Source organism: Pelophylax lessonae, assembly GCF_965119305.1.
Source record: "Pelophylax lessonae genome assembly, chromosome: 5".
Classification (NCBI taxonomy): domain Eukaryota; kingdom Metazoa; phylum Chordata; class Amphibia; order Anura; family Ranidae; genus Pelophylax; species Pelophylax lessonae.
Genome location: NC_138772.1, coordinates 403,735,357 through 403,753,519, shown reverse-complemented (window position 1 = coordinate 403,753,519; position 18,163 = coordinate 403,735,357). Strand labels below are relative to the sequence as shown.

At 45.0% G+C, this 18,163-nt stretch overlaps 1 protein-coding gene across 4 annotated transcripts in view; it reads left to right on the top strand.

Annotated features, from left to right (window-relative positions):
• SS18 (SS18 subunit of BAF chromatin remodeling complex) overlaps window positions 1-18,163 on the top strand; it is a 127,102-nt gene that overhangs the window by 72,653 nt on the left and 36,286 nt on the right. For 3 of the 4 annotated variants that reach the window (XM_082259403.1, XM_082259402.1, XM_082259404.1), the window contains exon 7: window positions 10,474-10,578. The exons of the other annotated variant lie outside the window; for it this stretch is intronic. In XM_082259403.1, the coding sequence (XP_082115529.1) occupies window positions 10,474-10,578 (105 nt within the window). The remainder of the gene's footprint in view (window positions 1-10,473; window positions 10,579-18,163) is intronic. 4 annotated transcript variants of the gene reach the window in all.

Here is an 18,163-nt window from a genome sequence, read left to right as displayed (position 1 = left end):
TTGTTATCCAAGAAGGTCGCCTTTTTGGTGGCTATCACCTCGGCTCGTCGAGTGTTGGGGCTGGCAGCCTTGTCCTGCAAGTCTCCGTATCTGGTTGTGCATTTGGACAAGGTGGTCTTGCGACCTGACCCTTCTTTTCTTCCAAAAAGGGTTTCGGACTTTCATCTCAATGAGGACATTGTCCTACCTTCGCTTTGTGCGAAGCCGAAGCATCCGACGGAGGTGTTGCTTCACTCCTTGGATGTTGTCCGGGCGATTAGAGTCTATCTCAAATCGACTGAGTCTTTTCGCAAGTCGGATGCCTTGTTTGTCCTTCCGGGAGGTCCTCGGAAGGGCATGGCGGCATCGGCTTCTACAATCGCCAAATGGATCAGACAGACCATTGATCAGGCCTATGCTTTGAAGGGGAAAGTTCCCCTGTACCTGTGAAGGCGCACTCTACCAGATCTCTGAGTACGTCTTGGGCCTGTCGTCATGGGGCCTCTGTGGCCCAGGTGTGTAAGGCGGCGACTTGGTCGACCGTACACACTTTCACGATATTCTACAGAGTAGATGTTCAGGCATCGGCTGATGCTTCCTTTGGCCGCAAGGTTCTTAGTGCGGCAGTTCCCTAGAGCCCTTGTTACGGGTTCTTTGGCTTTTTGGGATATTTGTTTTTTCCCTGGGTTTTCTTGCTCCTGTTGAGCGAGTGTTTTGTTCTTATGCCCAACTGGTTTCCTTTCTTTGGTAAGGTTCCTTTCTCTGATGGGGAGACGGCGTTGCCTTGGGCGCGGCTGCGTTCTTCCCATCCCTCATGTTTACACTGCTTTGGGACATCCCCATTGGTGATGAATATGAAGTGGGCGGCGACTGTCGGAGGACGTAAGAGAAAACGGAATTTTTGTAAAATCTTACCTGTAAAATTCCTTTCTCTGAGTCCTCCGACAGTCGCCGCCCCCGCCCCTCTTTTGGGGTTTTTGATGTACTCTCTACTGCTATTCCACTGAAACTGAGTTGGATACAGGAAGTGGAGGGTTATGTACTGAGGGGACCACCCCCTGGGGGTGGGATATGTTAAAAGTCTTTGTACTAACATATTCTATTGCCTAGCTACTCCTACGGAATAGAGGACATAACCCCATTGGTGATGAATATGAAGTGGGCGGCGACTGTCGGAGGACTCAGAGAAAGGAATTTTACAGGTAAGATTTTACAAAAATTCTGTTTTTTTGGCAAAATATAAAAGATGACACTGCATTGAGTAAATGTATACCAAACGTTTCCAGATTTATATTTGCGCACTAAAAAAAAAAAAAAATTGGCTGTATAGAACAGACTGAAAAAAGTAGGTAATTAAACATCCATGTCGTTTAGCTTATACAAGTATATACAAAACTTTTATGTCTCATGGTATTTGCGCAGCAATTTTTCAAATTATTATTTTTTTTTTCTGGGGGGAAAAAAAAAGCACAAAAGTTAGACCAATTTCTCTTTCGTTCATTGATGGACACAGCTTCTGTCATTCTTGACCATTGGGTTATGCTGCCCCCTAACGGAGTAGGACACTAAATAGAAAAAACTTCTGGCTACACCCATGGGCAGTCCCAGAGGGTATACTCCCTCTTCCTGCTCTAGTCACTCGTTTTTTTTCTGCCTAGTCAGGAGAAGGGACCTAGTTCCTTGCTGGGATCTTTGGTCCTGGCAAAATGTTTTAGATAGGACATATTTTCCTTCTGGATTTTTCCTGTGAGATCTACTATCAACTGCCGGACTGGATGACAGGCAGGATAATCTAGATGCAGTGGTCACCCCAGTCTGGCCAGAGAGCGCGCCCACGCAGGCCTCCGCTCCAGGCTCAGCTCCCGGCTCGGTTGGCCGCAACATGGCTCCACTGGACGGGGGCTGGCCCTGCGAGTTAAACGTCTTGCGAGGTCACATTCGGCCTGAGTCGCAGCGTTCCTCCTGGCCGACAGCCCCCCATTGGAAAAGCAGATCTGTCTGGAGCGGTGCCCATCTGGTTCCTGGTATGGGGAGTCATCTATCCACCCCCACCATTTTGTTGTAGCCTTGTGTATTCCTATACACGGTGGCCATGTTTGTGTAGTCCGGCGGCCATTTTCTTGTGGTTTGCATTGCAATTAGCGGTGACCATGACAGTGGAGCCCCGTGGGTGGCGATTTCGGCGGTGGGAGCCCATCCTTATTCACTGGTGCTGACTCCTAGATTATTTAGCTTCCTGATCGCCGCGTGTGTAGTGGTGACCTGGTGGTGGTTGACCTGGTGGTGCTGCCAGCGTGGTGGGGGCTGTCCCTTAGCAGTGTGTTACATTTTTTTGTGGGGTCCCCCTGGTGACTCATGCAGTCTTTGGAGCATGTTTCCCCACCTGATTGCCTCTCTGAGATTGCGGGGCCCTCCGGGTCCCAACCATCCATCCATCCATGCACTGACGGCAGTTCTGGAGACCCTTGTGTCCTGGGTGTAGGAGGCTTGCGGGAAATGGGCTAGCAAAAAGCGCCCCCTCCTTTCCCTGCCTCATTTGCCTCATCGGATCCTGAATCTGATTTGGCTGCAGTGGATGTGGGTCACCCTGCTAGGTCTGCGACTACGCACCTGGAATCCTCTGATAGTGAGACTGATTCCTCCACATCTGTGATCGCGCACAAAAAGGCGCTGGTTGATGCACTGATTGAATCTGTGTTTGAGACCTTAAAGATGGAGGATGCAGCTGAAGCTGAGACGGAGGCACAGGTACCCTTTGGCACTCACAAGACATTGCGTGGCAAAGGTGTTTCTTTTCCTTGCCTATTTTATCAGAATTGTCACAAAAAAGTGTGGACGTCCAAAGCGCCCCAGTGGGGGTGCTAAGCCCTTTTACTAAGCGTTACCCCTATGAGGAGTCCCTCCTTAGGAAGTGGACTGTGTCACTAGTGGTGGACCCTCCAGTTTCCAGATTAAACAAAGCAACCATGATTCCGGTGTAGTAGTCCCCGCCCTTTAGGATCTGGCTGACCGGAAGGCAGAGGCTGTGGCCCGCATCATGTACACCTTCGCTTATTCGGCAATGCCCTAGTGTCTTAAACCAAGTGGGCAAAGCTCTTATGCCGTGACCTGGAGGGAGAACAGCTCCCTCCTGCCTTTGCTGAGCTGGCAGACCAGCTGGGTCAGGGGCTGCAGTTTATCTGAGATGCCCATTAGGACGCGGGTCCCCTGATGGCTTGCCTCTGTTTTGGCGGTGGTCCTTCGGCGTGTCTTTTGGCACAAATGTTTGCCGACCATACTTCTAAAAAGGCCTTGACTGATCTTCCCTTTCAAGGAGATTGTCTGTTTGGAGCTACCCTGTATAACCTCATTAAAGGTCTCAGGGGGAAGAGTACCTTTCTTCTGCAGGTTACTAAGGGCAAGGAACCTCGTATATGTGGACCTTCCTTCTTGGCTCATAAAGTTTTTTTTTTTCTTTTTTTTTTTTTTTTTTTTTTTTTCGTCCCTCGGGGTCGACTGATAAGGGCTCGAAGCCTTTCAGGGCCTTTTCTGGCGGATCCTAACGAACCTGGTCTGGCAAGCCGAGAGCCGCTTCTCCAGACCAGTGAACAAGGCTGCTTCTGCATGAAGGAGCACCCTCCCCCCCCCCCCCCATATCAGGGGTGGGGGGACGTCTTCACTGGCTTCCAGACCCATGGGCTTCACTGGTGCAAGACAAGTGGATCCACTAAGCCATTTGGTCCGGCTACAAGATCAAGTTTTGCTCTGGTGTAGGGCTTCGACAACTAATCGATTATGAAAATAGTTGTCAATTATTTTCATAATCGATTAGTTGGCCTGCATACAGAATTATTTGTTTACATATCAGAAAATACAGTGCAGCACACATACAGCTCAGTACACTGTCCATACATGTCAATATACACAGTGCAGCATACATACAGCTCAGTACACCATCCCTACATGCCAGTATACAAAGTGCAGCGCACCTACAGATCCGTACACCCTCCATATATGTTGGTATACACAGTGCAACCCAACTACAGCTCAGCACACCCTCCACTAGATATGGGCTCGGGTGTGTTTTGGATCCCACCTGCCCAATCCCACCAGGAAGCCGACACTGCCCATGGCTCATCACAGGCAGTGAGACCATTCCCGATCTGTGCCGCTCCGGATTGGGAAATGTCTCACTGCTTGTGATTAGCCGTGTGCAGTGTCGGCATCCTGGCGGGATCCTGAACACGCCCGAGCCCATTCCTACCCTCCATACATCTCAGTACACCCTCCATGCATCTTGGTACACCCTCCATACATGTCAGTAAGCTTGTGAATGTTTGAGTAGCAATGCCTTATGGGACAAGTAGTCCTGGCAAGGAGAAGGAAGTGATTTGAAGGGATTCTTAAGGCAGTTTTTTTTTTTTTTTTTACCTCGCTATAGGGGAACTCTATATTATACTTTGTGGCTTGCTATAGGGGCACTCTTAAGACAAGAAGAGCAAGAAGCGCAGACACGGCACCCCAGAAGAGGAAGTACAAGTACAGATACTTTTTCTGAAGTACTCTGCGATATCAATTACCGATACCTATTTTTTAATGTCGTGACAGGTTTTTTTTTTTTTTTTAGACTATTAAAAAATTATTACTGTTTCTTGTATAATTATGAATAGTTCTTCTGTGGATTTGAAATTGTGCTACTTCAGCGTGATTTCAAACCCCCAGATCAGTGAAATTTGGACCTCTGAATTCATAGCGGCTTGCAACTTCATTTAACAGAACTTAATGCAAGTCATCGGTATCGGAGCACCCTTTCCAGCAAACTATACAATGAAAAACCGGGAGATTTAGTTCACATATAGTCCATCCAGAATGTGTAGTGTTAATATGTGGTCACACCCCTTTAGCACCTGATGTCTTATATACACGTACAAGCTATTGGGATTTGAGCACAGGTATATCTTTTCTCACCATATAGCTGGGTATTTGTATATACCACTGAATAGAGATATTCAAGAATAAATGGTCTTGTTTTTTTAAAAAATTTCCATAATGCCTAATCTATACGCCACACTGTTGTGTTTTTTTTTTTTTTTTTATCTTTAATCGATAAATGGAAACAATAATCGATTATGAAAATAATCGTTAGTTGCTGCCCTACTCTTGTCCCCCGGCAAGGTTTGTTTCCTTGCAACCTGCGCCTGTCCCAAGACCAGTTAAAGGGTCTGTATGGGGCGGTACAAGACCTGTTCCTTCAAAGGGTGATTGTCATGGTTCCAACTTCAGAACATTTTCAGGGTCTCTACTCAAACCTGTTAAGTCCCCAGGAAGGAAGGCAAAGTGCATCCAATCCTGGACCTCAAGGCGCTAAACTGCTTTGTGCGGGTACAGAAGTTCAGAATGCGAACAGTGGTGGCATCCCTGCGCTAGGGGTTTCCTCACCTCTAAAGAGATCAAGGGTGCCTATCTTCACATTCCAATATGTGCCAGTCACCAGAGTTTTCTCCACTTTGCTGTGGGAGAGGAGCATTATCAGTTTGTTGCGCTACCCTTTGGTCTCACTCCGCTCCTCGGGTCTTCACAAAAATTTTGGCAGCGGTGCTAGCCTTGCTATGCCAACGGGGGATCACGGTACTGGGCTAATTGGATGATCTCCTTCTGTGAGCAGAGTCTCCCTCTGCTCTGGTGGATAACCTGAAGATCACAAAGCCAACTCTGTGGGAGTTCGACTGGATTCAGAATTTTCCGAAATCTGCCCTGGTTCCGTCCACGAAGCTGGACTATTTGGGCCTGACTCTGGACTCGGTTGTAGCCAGAGTGCTCCTTCCTCTTGGCAAACTCCAGAAGTTGCAGGCTGCAATTCCCCTCCTGCTGTCCAACAAATGGTCATTCCTCCTGACTTGCATGCGGGTGCTGGGCCTGATGGTATCTACTTTTTGAGCATGTTCTGTTTGCACAGTTCCATACGAGGTCCCTGCAAAGGGAGATTCTGACCAAATGGCACAAGACTCTGCTGAGTCGGGATACAAAGGAGTCCCTGATATGGTGGCTTCCTTCTTCTTTGGCTGGGAAAATCCTTTCTCCCCTTGTATTGGACAGTGATCACCACGGATGCCAGCCTGTGTGCCTGGGAAGGCGTTCTCGGCAAGTCCAGACTACCAGTTAATGTCCTGGAACTCTGAGCAGTCAGACTGTGTCTGGATCATTTGGACGGATCGTCTTCAGGGATGCTCTGTGCGCATTTAATCAGACAATGCCACGACCATGGCTTATGTCAATCACCAAGGCGGCACGAGAAGTACCCTGGCAGCTCTGGAGGTAGTCGGCATTCTAAGGTGGGCAGAACGGTTCGTTCCAGCCCTCTCTGCCATACACATTACTGGGGTGGAAAATTGACAGACGGACTACCTCAGTCGGCTGGCGCTGGACCAAGGGGAGTGGTCCCTTCATCCGGAGGCGTTTCATCAGCTAGTGCTCCGGTGGGGTACCCCCCAGGGTGGATCTGTTGGCGTCGCGGCTCAACAGAAAGGCGCAGAGGTTTGTGGCTCGGTCAAGGGATCCTCTGGCAAATGCCATAGACGAGCTGGTGGTCCCCTGGGGGTCAGTAACATCTGATCCACACCTTCCCTTCTCTCAAGCTTCTGCCCACTGTTCTACGCAGGATTGAGGCAGAAAGGATTCCAGCCATCCTAGTGCCACCGGATTGGCCTCGTCGGGCCTGGTACGCCGATCTAGTGCGGCTGCGGTTCATTCTCGCTCCTTCTTGGTGGCTCGTATCTTAACCTTCCTTCAAAGGAGGGTTGAACAGAATTTGGCCTTGAGTACCATCAAGGGCCAGGTCTCCGCCTTGGCGGTCTTTTTCCAACGACTTTTGTCCACACATTCCCTGGTGCGTACCTTTCTTCAGGGTGTCCTGACATTTTGGTTCCTCCAGTGCAGGCTCCGTTGCCGCCTTGGGTTCCTAATTTGGTGCTTTCAGCTCTACACAAGCCTCCCTTTGAAAATATTTGGGAGATTCCTCTACTTATGCTGTCCCAGAAGGTGGTCCTTTTGATGGCTATCGCCTCTGCGTGCAGGGTATCAGAACTGGCGGCGTTATCCTGTCGCTCACCTTGTTTGGTGATTGACAAGGATAAGGGGGTGCTTCACCCTTGTTCATCATTCCTTCCTAAGGTGGTCTCTAACTTTCATTTGAATGAAGACATTGTCGCCTTCTCTGTGTCCCAGGCCTAAACATCCGAAGGAAATTGCCTTGCATGCCGTGGATGTGGTCTGAGCAATTCGGGTGTACCTGGCAGCTACGGAGTCTTTCAGGAAGTCAGACTTTGTGCTCACGAATATACCTCGCAAAGGGTTGTCCGCTTCCTCTGTGACCATTTCCAGATGGTTCAGGCCTATTCCATCAGGGGTCAGGTTCCTTCTTTCCCTGTCAAGGCGCACTCTAGTAGGGCACTGCAATGCGGCCACCTGGTCGTCGATGCACACTTTTACAAAGTTTTTTTATAAAGTGGATGTGTTGGCATCTGTGGATGCTTCCTTTGGCCGCAAGGTTTTGCAGGCTTCTGTTAAGATCACCTTATCCTCTTTGAGGGTGTTTTTTTCAGGTGGGCTCCAGTTGTTTTGGTTGAGCCCCTGTCACCTGGTGGGCTACTGGGAATTTTTTGCCGTTTCCCACCCCTCATGTTTAACACTGCTTTGGGACATCCCAATTGTCAAGAATGACAAGAACTGTGTCCGTCAGTGAAAGAAAGATAAAATGTGATTTTTGACTTATCGTAAAATCCATTTCTCTGATGTTTATTGTCGAACTCGGCACCCAGCCCTCTGTGGAGTTAAAATTCTCCTGACACTGCTTGTAACAAAACTGAGTGACTATAGCAGGAAGAGGGAGTATACCCCTTGGGATTGCCCATGGGTGTAGCCAGGTTTTTCTGCCTAGTGTCTACTCCTGTAGGGGGCAGTATAAGTCAAAAATCCCATTTTTTTTTTTTTTTTTTTTGTATAACGTCAAAGATGTTACATTGAGTAAATGGATACCCAATTGCTCACACTCGTGGGATGGTGCCAAACTTCGATACTTAAAAATCTCCAAAGGCGATGCTTTAAACGTTTTTACAGGTTACCAGTTAAGAGTTACAGAGGAGGTCTTGGACTAGAATTGTTGCTTTCACTCTAACGTTCGCGGCGATACCTCACTTGTGGTTTGAATTCCGTTTTACATATGTGGGTACAACATATGTATGCGTTCGCTTCTGTGTGCAAGCACGCGGGGAGAGGGCGCTTTAGTTTTTTTTTTTTTATATATATATATTTTTAGACTTTCCATTATTTTATTTTTTTTAAAAAACACTTTTTATTCTTCTTGCAAGGAATGTAAACATCCCTTGTACTAGGAATATGGCATGACAGGTCCCCTCTAGGCAGAAAAGACCAAAAAAGAAAAATGATCCTGGCCTTATAAGCCGAGGCCGGACGTCACGTCTTAACTCTGGCATTGCAAGTAAGGGAAGCTGGCAGTGAATCCTTGCGGCATTACAGCCGGCTTCCTACTGAGCATACGCAAGTCATGCTGCACTTTCTGAATGGTCTGTGTTCCAGAAGGCAGCAGGGAGGAGGGCAACGGGGCGGGAAATGAAATGCGGCTTTTTTGCCTGTCAAAACCAGGTACCTTCTACCCCCCAAAGTGCCATATTTGGCAGTGGGGAGGGTGGGCGGTGTAAGTAGAGCTTCCCCTTTTGGGTGGATTGCAGCTTTAAGCGATGAGATAAATGCATATACAAATACCTTCCAACAATTAAGGTTTTTATTATTTTGCTGTAATTTTAATAACGTTTTGTATATATTTGTTATAATCTAAACTGCATGGACAACTCCTTTTTTCAGTCTGTTCTTTACAGCCGATTCATTTTTTTTGTGGGATTACTTTTGTTTGGGTACATACACCCCTGCCATATTCCTGCTGAGACAGTGAGCTGTGTAAACTTATCAGCTCCCTTTTGCCCTTGGGGCTCATGTAATTTTGTTAAAATTTGTGCATGCCTGTGAAATGGCGACCAACTACCGTACCTAAACTTGTACGTAGTTAATGCTTTAAAAGTCTTTACTCGTTTTGAGTTTAATGTGAGCTATGGCACTAAAATTATTGCTTTCACTCCGATGTTAGTGGCGATACCTCATGTTGTGCATTGCCTATTTACGTATGCATGCTGAACCTACCTGTCTGTTAGCATTTGAGTGGTGGTGGGGGGGAAGGCGTTGGATTTTTATTTTTTCACTTTTTTTTTTTTTTTAACTTTATTCCTCACATCATCCTGCCTGTGATAGCTTTGGGCTGTGATAAGTACTCTTGATGGAGAAATATGGGGTCTGTGTCTCCCCTGCCCTCAAGGGCAGCTGATCAAACAGATTGGCAGCTCTAGAAAATGGTTCCAGGATCATGGCTGCAGCTGCAATCTTGGTATAACCACTTGCTGGCCAGAGGACATTTTATATGTGCACGCTGGGTGGCATGTGGTTAAGTGGCCTTATGGTGAGATTATATAATGGTAAGCTAAGGAGAATAATTAAACTCTTCGCTCTGAAGCTGCACAAAAGCTGCAAAAAAATAAAAAATGTCTTAAATTTGACTTAAAAGCGTAATTAAAGTCCTGCTGGTACACTTCTGCAATAAAAACGCATTTACCTGCCTGCTCTCAGCAGTCTTTGGCTTTTTAACTGAGGTGCACTGGCCTGATCCTGGAATGTCGGGATGACTGACTCCTATGCATGCGAAAGAAAATCATCCTGCGCCTACCAATAAAGATGGCCAAAAACTGGCACACAGAAAAAGGTGCTGGACCTGGCGAGAGATGGGGACAGTTGGAGGAAAGATAAGTAATTTGATCCCTTTCGCTTTAGGTATAGCTAGCAAAAGTAACCTGAAGTATCTCATCCTATATCAAAAGATTAGGGTAGGGCCAAGTGCTAAATTCAGTTGCTCTGTCTTATCCATCCTGTTGTTGCTGAGCAGCATGGTTGGGATATTTGCTCTCCCTCCACTGCTAGCAAGGAGATGAAGGTCCATAAAGACATGGATGAGTGAGTTCGGGGTGGAGGAACTGGACTGATCTGTAGAGTCCTGATTTTAACCTGATAGAACAACTTTGGGATGAATTAGAGCGGAGACTATGAGCCAGGCTTTTTCGTCTAACAGTGCTTGACTTGACAAATGAGCTTCTGGAAAAAATGGTCAAACATTCCCATACACACTCCTAAACCTTGTGGACAGCCTTCCCAGAAGAGTTGAAGCTGCTATTGCTGCAAAGGGTGGGCCAACTCCATATTGAACCATACGGACTAAGACGCCAATAAAGTTTAAGTGCGTGTAAAGGCAGGCGTCCCAATACTTTTGACAATTTAGTGTACTTTGTCTTCTGTGCCAGTTTTGGCAACAGTGGAACTGAAACCGGTTTAGGTACTACCTAAAAAAAGGCGTTTGCCCAATGTCTGGATAATCATATTATGTGTATGTATTTTTAGGTCCACCTCAGCAGTATTCAGGCCAAGAAGATTATTATGGTGACCAGTATAGTCATGGTGGGCAAGGAACTCCTGAAGGCATAAATCAGCAATACTATCCAGATGGTAATTATGTATATTATATTTAAGTTTACATTGTTCTGTAGCTCTCAAAACATATAGAATTAGTAGGACATTTATTTGTCTTTGTATAACTTTTTGTATCAAGAAGTAACAGACTTGTTTCTGTTCTCTTTTTCATGAGTTGTCAAACATATTGTTGACTTTTTTTTTGTGTCTTGTATTTTAGATGCAAATATACACATTTAGCATTTAAAGTTTGCTGATTTGGAGCCCTTATAGTGTACAGTGTTTTTGCACAGGGTCCCAGTATTTGAAAAACCATAATGCCACACAAATTGCTAGGATGCAATATGCAGCAGCTGCTCTGCTTCTGTCTAGTGCACATGGTAGTCTTGGTCCCTTCCTTTGCAGTAGGGGCACACAGTGTTTGTAAAGTCAAAATGTTCTTTGAGTAGAGCACAGAAAGATTAGAATCCCTGTCAGTTTGTTTATTTTTTTGTTGCTGTCTGTGTCCCTTTGGGAAGATTCCCCTTCACATCTGGGTAATGGGAAGCGAGAGGAAATTTTAACATTTGGACCAGGTCTCGACAAAACCCAGGCACCAGGCCACAATGATGACTGGAAATTGCATCCTGGCACACAATGATGACTGGAAATTGCATACTGGCACCTGGCTCTTGCAGCAGTCTGTATCCTTCCCACGTGGAAACACCCCCCCCCCCCCCCTCCTGCGGATGTGCGAACTTGGGTCGGGCTGGCCAAAATTGAGGCCACGGTTTTGCCGCCTGATGGAGCGATATATACGCTTCTTTCTGCGAACCAGCACCCTCCTCTGGTGGGCGGGGCTGTGAGGAGCACGGCTTGCTTTCATTGCCCGCCCACCTCCAACATCATCTTCCCAGTTTGACTGCTGGGGTTGAAGTTGTGGGCTTGATTCGTCCACCTGTTCCTTACCGCTGCTGTGGACAGTGAGTTTAACCTCAGCACAGCCCATCAGTTGTTAAGAAAAAATAACTTATTTGGAAAATCTTATAGAAAAAAAAAAAGGCTTTTTTTTTGGCCATCTTTTGCTTGGCTTCAGGGGTGAGCACTTATTTTTGCCCGATGCCCCAAACTTGCATTTCTAGGCACTAGGCAGCTGCTTTAAATAAAGGTTTTTTTTAGCTAGCTCTTAGATTCTATGCATATTTGTAGACCTCCTCAGAAATGATGCCTCTATTGGAAGGTTTCTTCTCACCTCCTGTTAAGGAGAAAACTGTAAAATGTGGAATCTCCCATCAATTTCTTTGTTGGTAATAACAGTAACCAGGACAAATGGAGGGAATGAATCTATCTAGCAGGGCCTGGCAGCAATAAAAAGATTTAAATCTTTTGCCACTCTATATAAAACCTGATAAAGTTTTTTGGCTCTATATTCACTTTAACTACTTTAAGACCGGAAGGATTTACCCCTTAAAGAGGAAGTAAACCCTCCTCTTACACTTTTACCTATAGGTAAGCCTATGATAAGGCTTACCTATAGGTACTGTAAAGGCTTACCTATAGGTACTGTACCGTTTAGGAGATATTTACCTTACATGCAGCCAGTGACGTCGCTGGCGCATGCGCTCTGAAGGAACGGCCGCTCGTGCCGTTCCTTCAGAGCTCCGTGCCGTGACCGTTGGCTCCCGCGCGCGGGAGTGACGTCACTGCGGCTCCGGCCAATCAGATGGCCGGATGCCGTGATCCCGGAAGACGGGCGACTGGACATGTCGCCCGTCATGCAGGTAAGCGGACTGCACGGCGGGGGCTCATTCTAAGGTAAGTATTTCATAATGAGCTAGTATGCGATGCATACTAGCTCATTATGTGTTTCTCTTACAGGTTACAAAAAGAAAAAAAAAAATTTTGGGGGGTTTACACAACCTCTTTAATGACCTGGCCCTATTTTGTGATTCGTCACTGCTATTTTAACGGACAATTGCGTGGTCGTGCGACGCTGTACCCAAATAAAATTGGTGTCTTTTTTTCCCCCACAAATAGAGCTTTATTATGGTGGTATTTGATTTTTTATTTTTTGCGCTATGAACAAAAAGAGCGACAATTTTGAAAAAAATAAAATAAATAAATATTATTCACATTCTGCTATATGACATTCTCAAAAAAAAAATTTAAAAATCAAAATTTTTTAACATTATAGGCCAATTTGTTTTCTGCCACATATTTTTGGTAAATAAAATCGCAATAAGCGTATTTTGATTGGTTTGTGCAAAAGTTATCATGTCTACTAACTACGGGAAAGATTTATGTCATTTTTATTTATTTTTTTTTTTTGTCATTTTTATTTTTTATTTTTGTTACTAGTAATGGCGGCAATCTGCGATATTTTTTCTTCTTCTTTTTTTTTTTTTTTTTTTTTTTTCCAGGACTGTGACATTGCAGCGGACAGATCGGACCCCTGACTGATATTTTTGACACTTTTGGGGGGACCAGTGACATTACTACAGTAATCAGTGCTAAAAATTTTCACTGTTACTGTAATAATGACACTGGCAGGGAAGGGGTTAACATTATGGGTGATCAAGGGGTTAAATGTGAGCTTAGGGGAGTGATTCTAACTGTGGGGGGGGGGCGGGGCTTCTGAAACCTTAGAGACGTGATCCTATATTGAAGGATCACAGGGGCTCTATGATCATTGCAGGGAGAAGAACGGTCAGCTGTGTTTACAACAGCTGACCATTCTTCTCTCTCTCAGGGGGCAACTATCGCGGGTGTCAGACGGCGATTGGAGCCGCCCGATGCACGCATCGGCTTCCCTGCTGACGAGCGTGGGCGGGAGCATGCCGGCGGCGGCACGCGCTCGCCCCCTAGCCTCCTGAGGGCGAGCGACATATACCTACTGGGCGGTCATAAAGTGGAGCTTTATCTCTGCTTCAATCTTATCTGACACCCACGAGGTCCCACACCAGCATCTTCTCCCCAACTTCTTCTGGGTGCAGGTCTTTGGCTGGTGTGGAATGACATCACTCCTGCGCATGCACAAGAGTTCAGTCATTGGGGAACACAGGCACTATACCGTAACGTAAATTGAGCTGCCCGTGTGCAGCTTCTAGGGCTGCAACTAACGATTATTTTAATAATCGATTAGTTGCCGATTATTTTTTCGGTTAATCGGATAAAATCATAAAAAAAACTCGATATGCTTTTTTTTCATTTATTTAAAATAATAATGAGCAAACAGAGTGTAAGTGCCGGTTCACACTTGTGCGATGCTGGAAGGCTGCGTATTCGCAGCCTGTTCCCGCATCGCATCTGCACAAGAGGCAGTTCACACTGCCATATGCGATATGCAGGGGGTGTCAATTAAATGTTAACGACACCCCCAGTTTGATCGCATATCGCAGTGCGATCTGACAGTTCGCACAGGTTCGGATCGCACAAGTGTGAACCACTGTGCGATCCGATCCTGATGCGGCTGAAAAAAAGGGTCATGTGCGACTTTTGTGCGGGTGCAGTGCGAATCAGCGCACCCGCAGTAGTGTGAACCAGCACTTAGTGCCGGTTCACACTTGTGCGGTTTGCGAGATCGCATGTAATTCGGAGCGCACTGCTCCTAAATTACATGCGATCTCATGTGCGGATGCAAGTTCAGCCATACACTTTGTATGGCTGAATTCAAAGCGCATCCACAGCAAACTCGCACATGAGGCATTTTTTGAGCCGCCTCAGAATCGGATCGCACAGTGGTTCACACTTGTGTGATCCGATTCTGTGCAAATTTGCAGATCGCACTGCGATATGCGATCAAACTGGGGGTGTCGTTAACATTTAATTAACACCCCCTGCGTATCGCATATGGCAGTGTGAACTGCCTCTTGTGCAGATGCGATGCGGGAACACGCTGCATATTTGCAGCCTTCCCGCATCGCACAAATGTGAACCGAGCCTTATACCAAAAAACTTTTTTTTTTTTTTTAATTAAGCTGCTATATACTGTAAATAATATAATAAATGCTTATCTAGATAAAATAGTTAATATTCCTTATAAGGTGCAATATTATAATAGAGAAATAAGTGAATAAAAACGTCCATGTCAGCCATAGATATGAAATGGGGAGCATAGAAAGACCCCCTATATGTGCTATATGGACGTTTTTAATCACTTATTTTTCTATTATAATATTGCACTTTATAAGGAATATTAACTTTTATCTGGAGAAGCTTTTATTATATTTTTTGGCGGGCTGCATTGCATGGACAGTCACAGGACACTGTAGCACTAAGCTCGGCACTCACGTTCTGCTGCTTCTGTCCTCTTTTCTCCCTCACGTCGATCTGACTCACTGACTCCTTCACTGACATCAGCAAGAGGGCGGAGAGGAAAGGCAGAGAGGAAAGGAGGAGGGAGGTCACGGAAGTGCAGAGCTGTGAGAGAGACAGTGAATGCAGCCGTCGGCTTCACAGAGGAGACAGAGCTCGCTGACAGGCGGGGAAAGTTCAGAAAGCAGCACAACTAATCGACGGAGCAACTAATCGATAATGACAATCGTCGACAACGATTGTAATTATCGATTATTATCGATTTAGTCGATTAGTTGTTTCAGCCCTAGCAGCTTCGTGTACATTCTACAAAAGATGCAATTAGGCAGGTAGGTTTATTTTAGTGCATTGCATACCTCTTCTGCAATAAAAAGCCTGCCTGCTCACAGGTTTTACATTTAGACTTAAGGCCCGTACACACGTACCGATCGTCGGCATACAAACGTCGGTGGACGAAGGATCTGCCGATTGTACGCGTGTTAGTATGGTGCCTCCGACAGATGTCTGCGCACAATCCGCGGACAAAAGTCTTTCGTGCAAACATGAAAATATTTGTATGCCGACACCAGAACGGACGATTGTTCGCCTGTCAGTACACAATTCGGCCGACAGACCGCAGATTTGCAAGACTGGGCATGCTCAGAAAATAGAAAACACAGGGAAAGTTAACCATTACATGACATCACTTCTGCAGTCGGCGGACAAAATTCTTGTGCTGTCCTTGTGCTGTCTTTGCACTTTTCAGCAGACACCGACATCCCGGGGAGAAAAGAGGAACATTTGTAAGCCGACCATCGGTACGTGTGTACGGGCCTTTAGTTTCACTGTAAGTTTGTCTATTCTGTGCACAAGACCTAATGCCAGGAATGTTGAATTAGACAAGATTCTTTATTTCAAAATATTTATTGAGAATGATTTATACACTCTTACAGTTTTGGTAAATATATGTAAACTGTTTTTATATATGTATTTTTAAAAAGGTTTAGACTAGTATTAAACTGGTTTCTAATCATTTGTAATGCTTATATTAAATTGCATTAATCAGGACGTTCAGCTTGAAATATGTCCAGTATTCTCTGTTCTGAGTAGCCTACTGTGTGTGACGCAAACAATGATGGCATTTTCATTCACTTTGAAGGTATATTGAGCTGAATACTAAATATGACTTGGGGAAGACTCTCTCTATATTACTGAAACCTTTAGGCCCCTTTAAACTGTCCACACCGTCAGCGGACTCCGTTTTTATCAGCAGGGACCGATCCGCCAATCCCCCGCTGAGCAGACAGATGGCAGCTCTGTCTCTGTTCTGTGTGCGGAGACAGAGCTGTCAGGTCCCCGCTGTCCTCTATGTGGGAATCGGATGAGAACGGACCGTCTGTCCATTCTCATCTGATCCCATCCGATCCGCCAGACGGATGGAAAATAGGGTTTCCATCTGTCTGGATTTGACGGATCCGTTCAGATCCGCCTAAAAAACTGACAGACGGATCTGAACGGTCCGCATGTGTGAAAGGGGCCGAATACAACTTTTTTAAGCTTTTGTAAATGGGCATACAGAATATAGTTTAGATAGAATCGAGAACCTGCAAAGGCCAGATTTTGAAGTTTCCAGAAAGCAACTGATCCAAAATCAGAATGGGGTGGAGTTTTGCCTCCTGTTTTTCATCATTTGGCCCACTCCACTCAGACCAGGAAATGTTTCTGTTCAAACCTGACTTGAGAGCAAAAACAAAATATCAAATATATTAACCAGCATAATAGATAAAAGCAGCATGAGAATTAATAGGCCATGAGCTGATACAGAAGCCTGTCAGCTAGAAGTGTAGGAATGTTTTTTTTTTTCTATTGAGAATAACAGTTGAATTTGGATTTTATGGGTAATCGCAACAGACGGATGTCTTAAAGCTTAAATAAGGTAGGGGAGGGTTAAACCTGTCCAGAATTTTTTTTTTTTTTTTTTTTTTATAATACAGAACATGACACAGGACTTGTATCTATAGACCATGGGTTTTATGCAGGCTACCTTCAGGTAATTGGAAGTTGGCAAAAACCTTTGCTGGGGCCTCCCCTAGGGTCGTATGACTCCTTAGCTGATTGCTTATTGCCTATGGCTTTTTTTCGGTGACCCTCAACCTACCTTGGGACTGTGCCCAGCAGTGTGAATTTCATCGGCTAAAACATTTTCATCGACTAAATTTAACACTATTTTAGTTGGCTAAAATACGACTAAAACAATTTAGATGACTAAAGTACGACTAAAACTAAAATGGCATTTTAGTCAAAAGACTATGACTAAAACTAAATCAAACATTGACATAAAAATTAACCTAACACTACTCTGCTGGCCGTTTCTAAATTGGCAACATGATTTCATCCAGAGCCTGTAATAATAGCACATTAAAGTTTGAAAATGTATTGCACTACTGCAAAAGGGGCATCTACTAAGCTGCTGAGAGAAAAAAGAGCTTTTCTTATATTTTTTCTTTATATAATGCTGGTAATATTTGCAGTGGCATTACAGCCAATAGAGTTTACATTTTTTTTTTGTATTTTAAAGTCGCACTGTTTGTCAAAAAGCAATATTTTTGTTTGTTCATGAAACTTGGTTTTATAAAGACGTTCTATATCACGATGGCTAAATCTGTGTCTGTAGTGCATGTTCAAACCTTAATACCATAAATAATATATTACATTTTTACTCCAGAAGTATATAATTAGTTGGAAATTCTAGAGAAATGTTTAAATAATGTATTACAATTTACCTAAACCTATTCAATTTGTAGTGGACTAAAATGTACTGGAGATTCTAGTCTACTAAGATATGACTTAAACTAAAATTACTAAAATACAACTAAAACTAAATTGAAAATTGCTGCCAAAATTAACACTGGTGCCCAGACACCACTATGTGGGGCTGGCCTGTTATGTTTGCTTTAGGCACTGGATCCTGTGTGTTGAACACTTGCCTCAGCACATTGTTATGAGTGTAGTTAGCTACAGAAAATTTTACAGGTCTAGGGCCGTAGTCCATTCCTATGGTTCCCAAACTCTAAACCCTTTGAGGTTATGCCTCCTGTGACAGACGACAGTCTCGTACTCTAGCAGCTACAGCGACATAGAAAAGGTGAGCTAGGGTTTCCCTGTACTGAGAATTAAATGGATGTAGGTGCTTCGGACACTCACACTGTGTATTGGAAGAACTTTGCAATCCCCACATTCTATGAACCACAGATTAGGGCTTCTCGACAAATGTTTTCCACTGCCAACGCACTGTTATAACACCACGCAAACTAGCCCCTGCCTAGCAGCACTTCAGACTCTGCAGCCT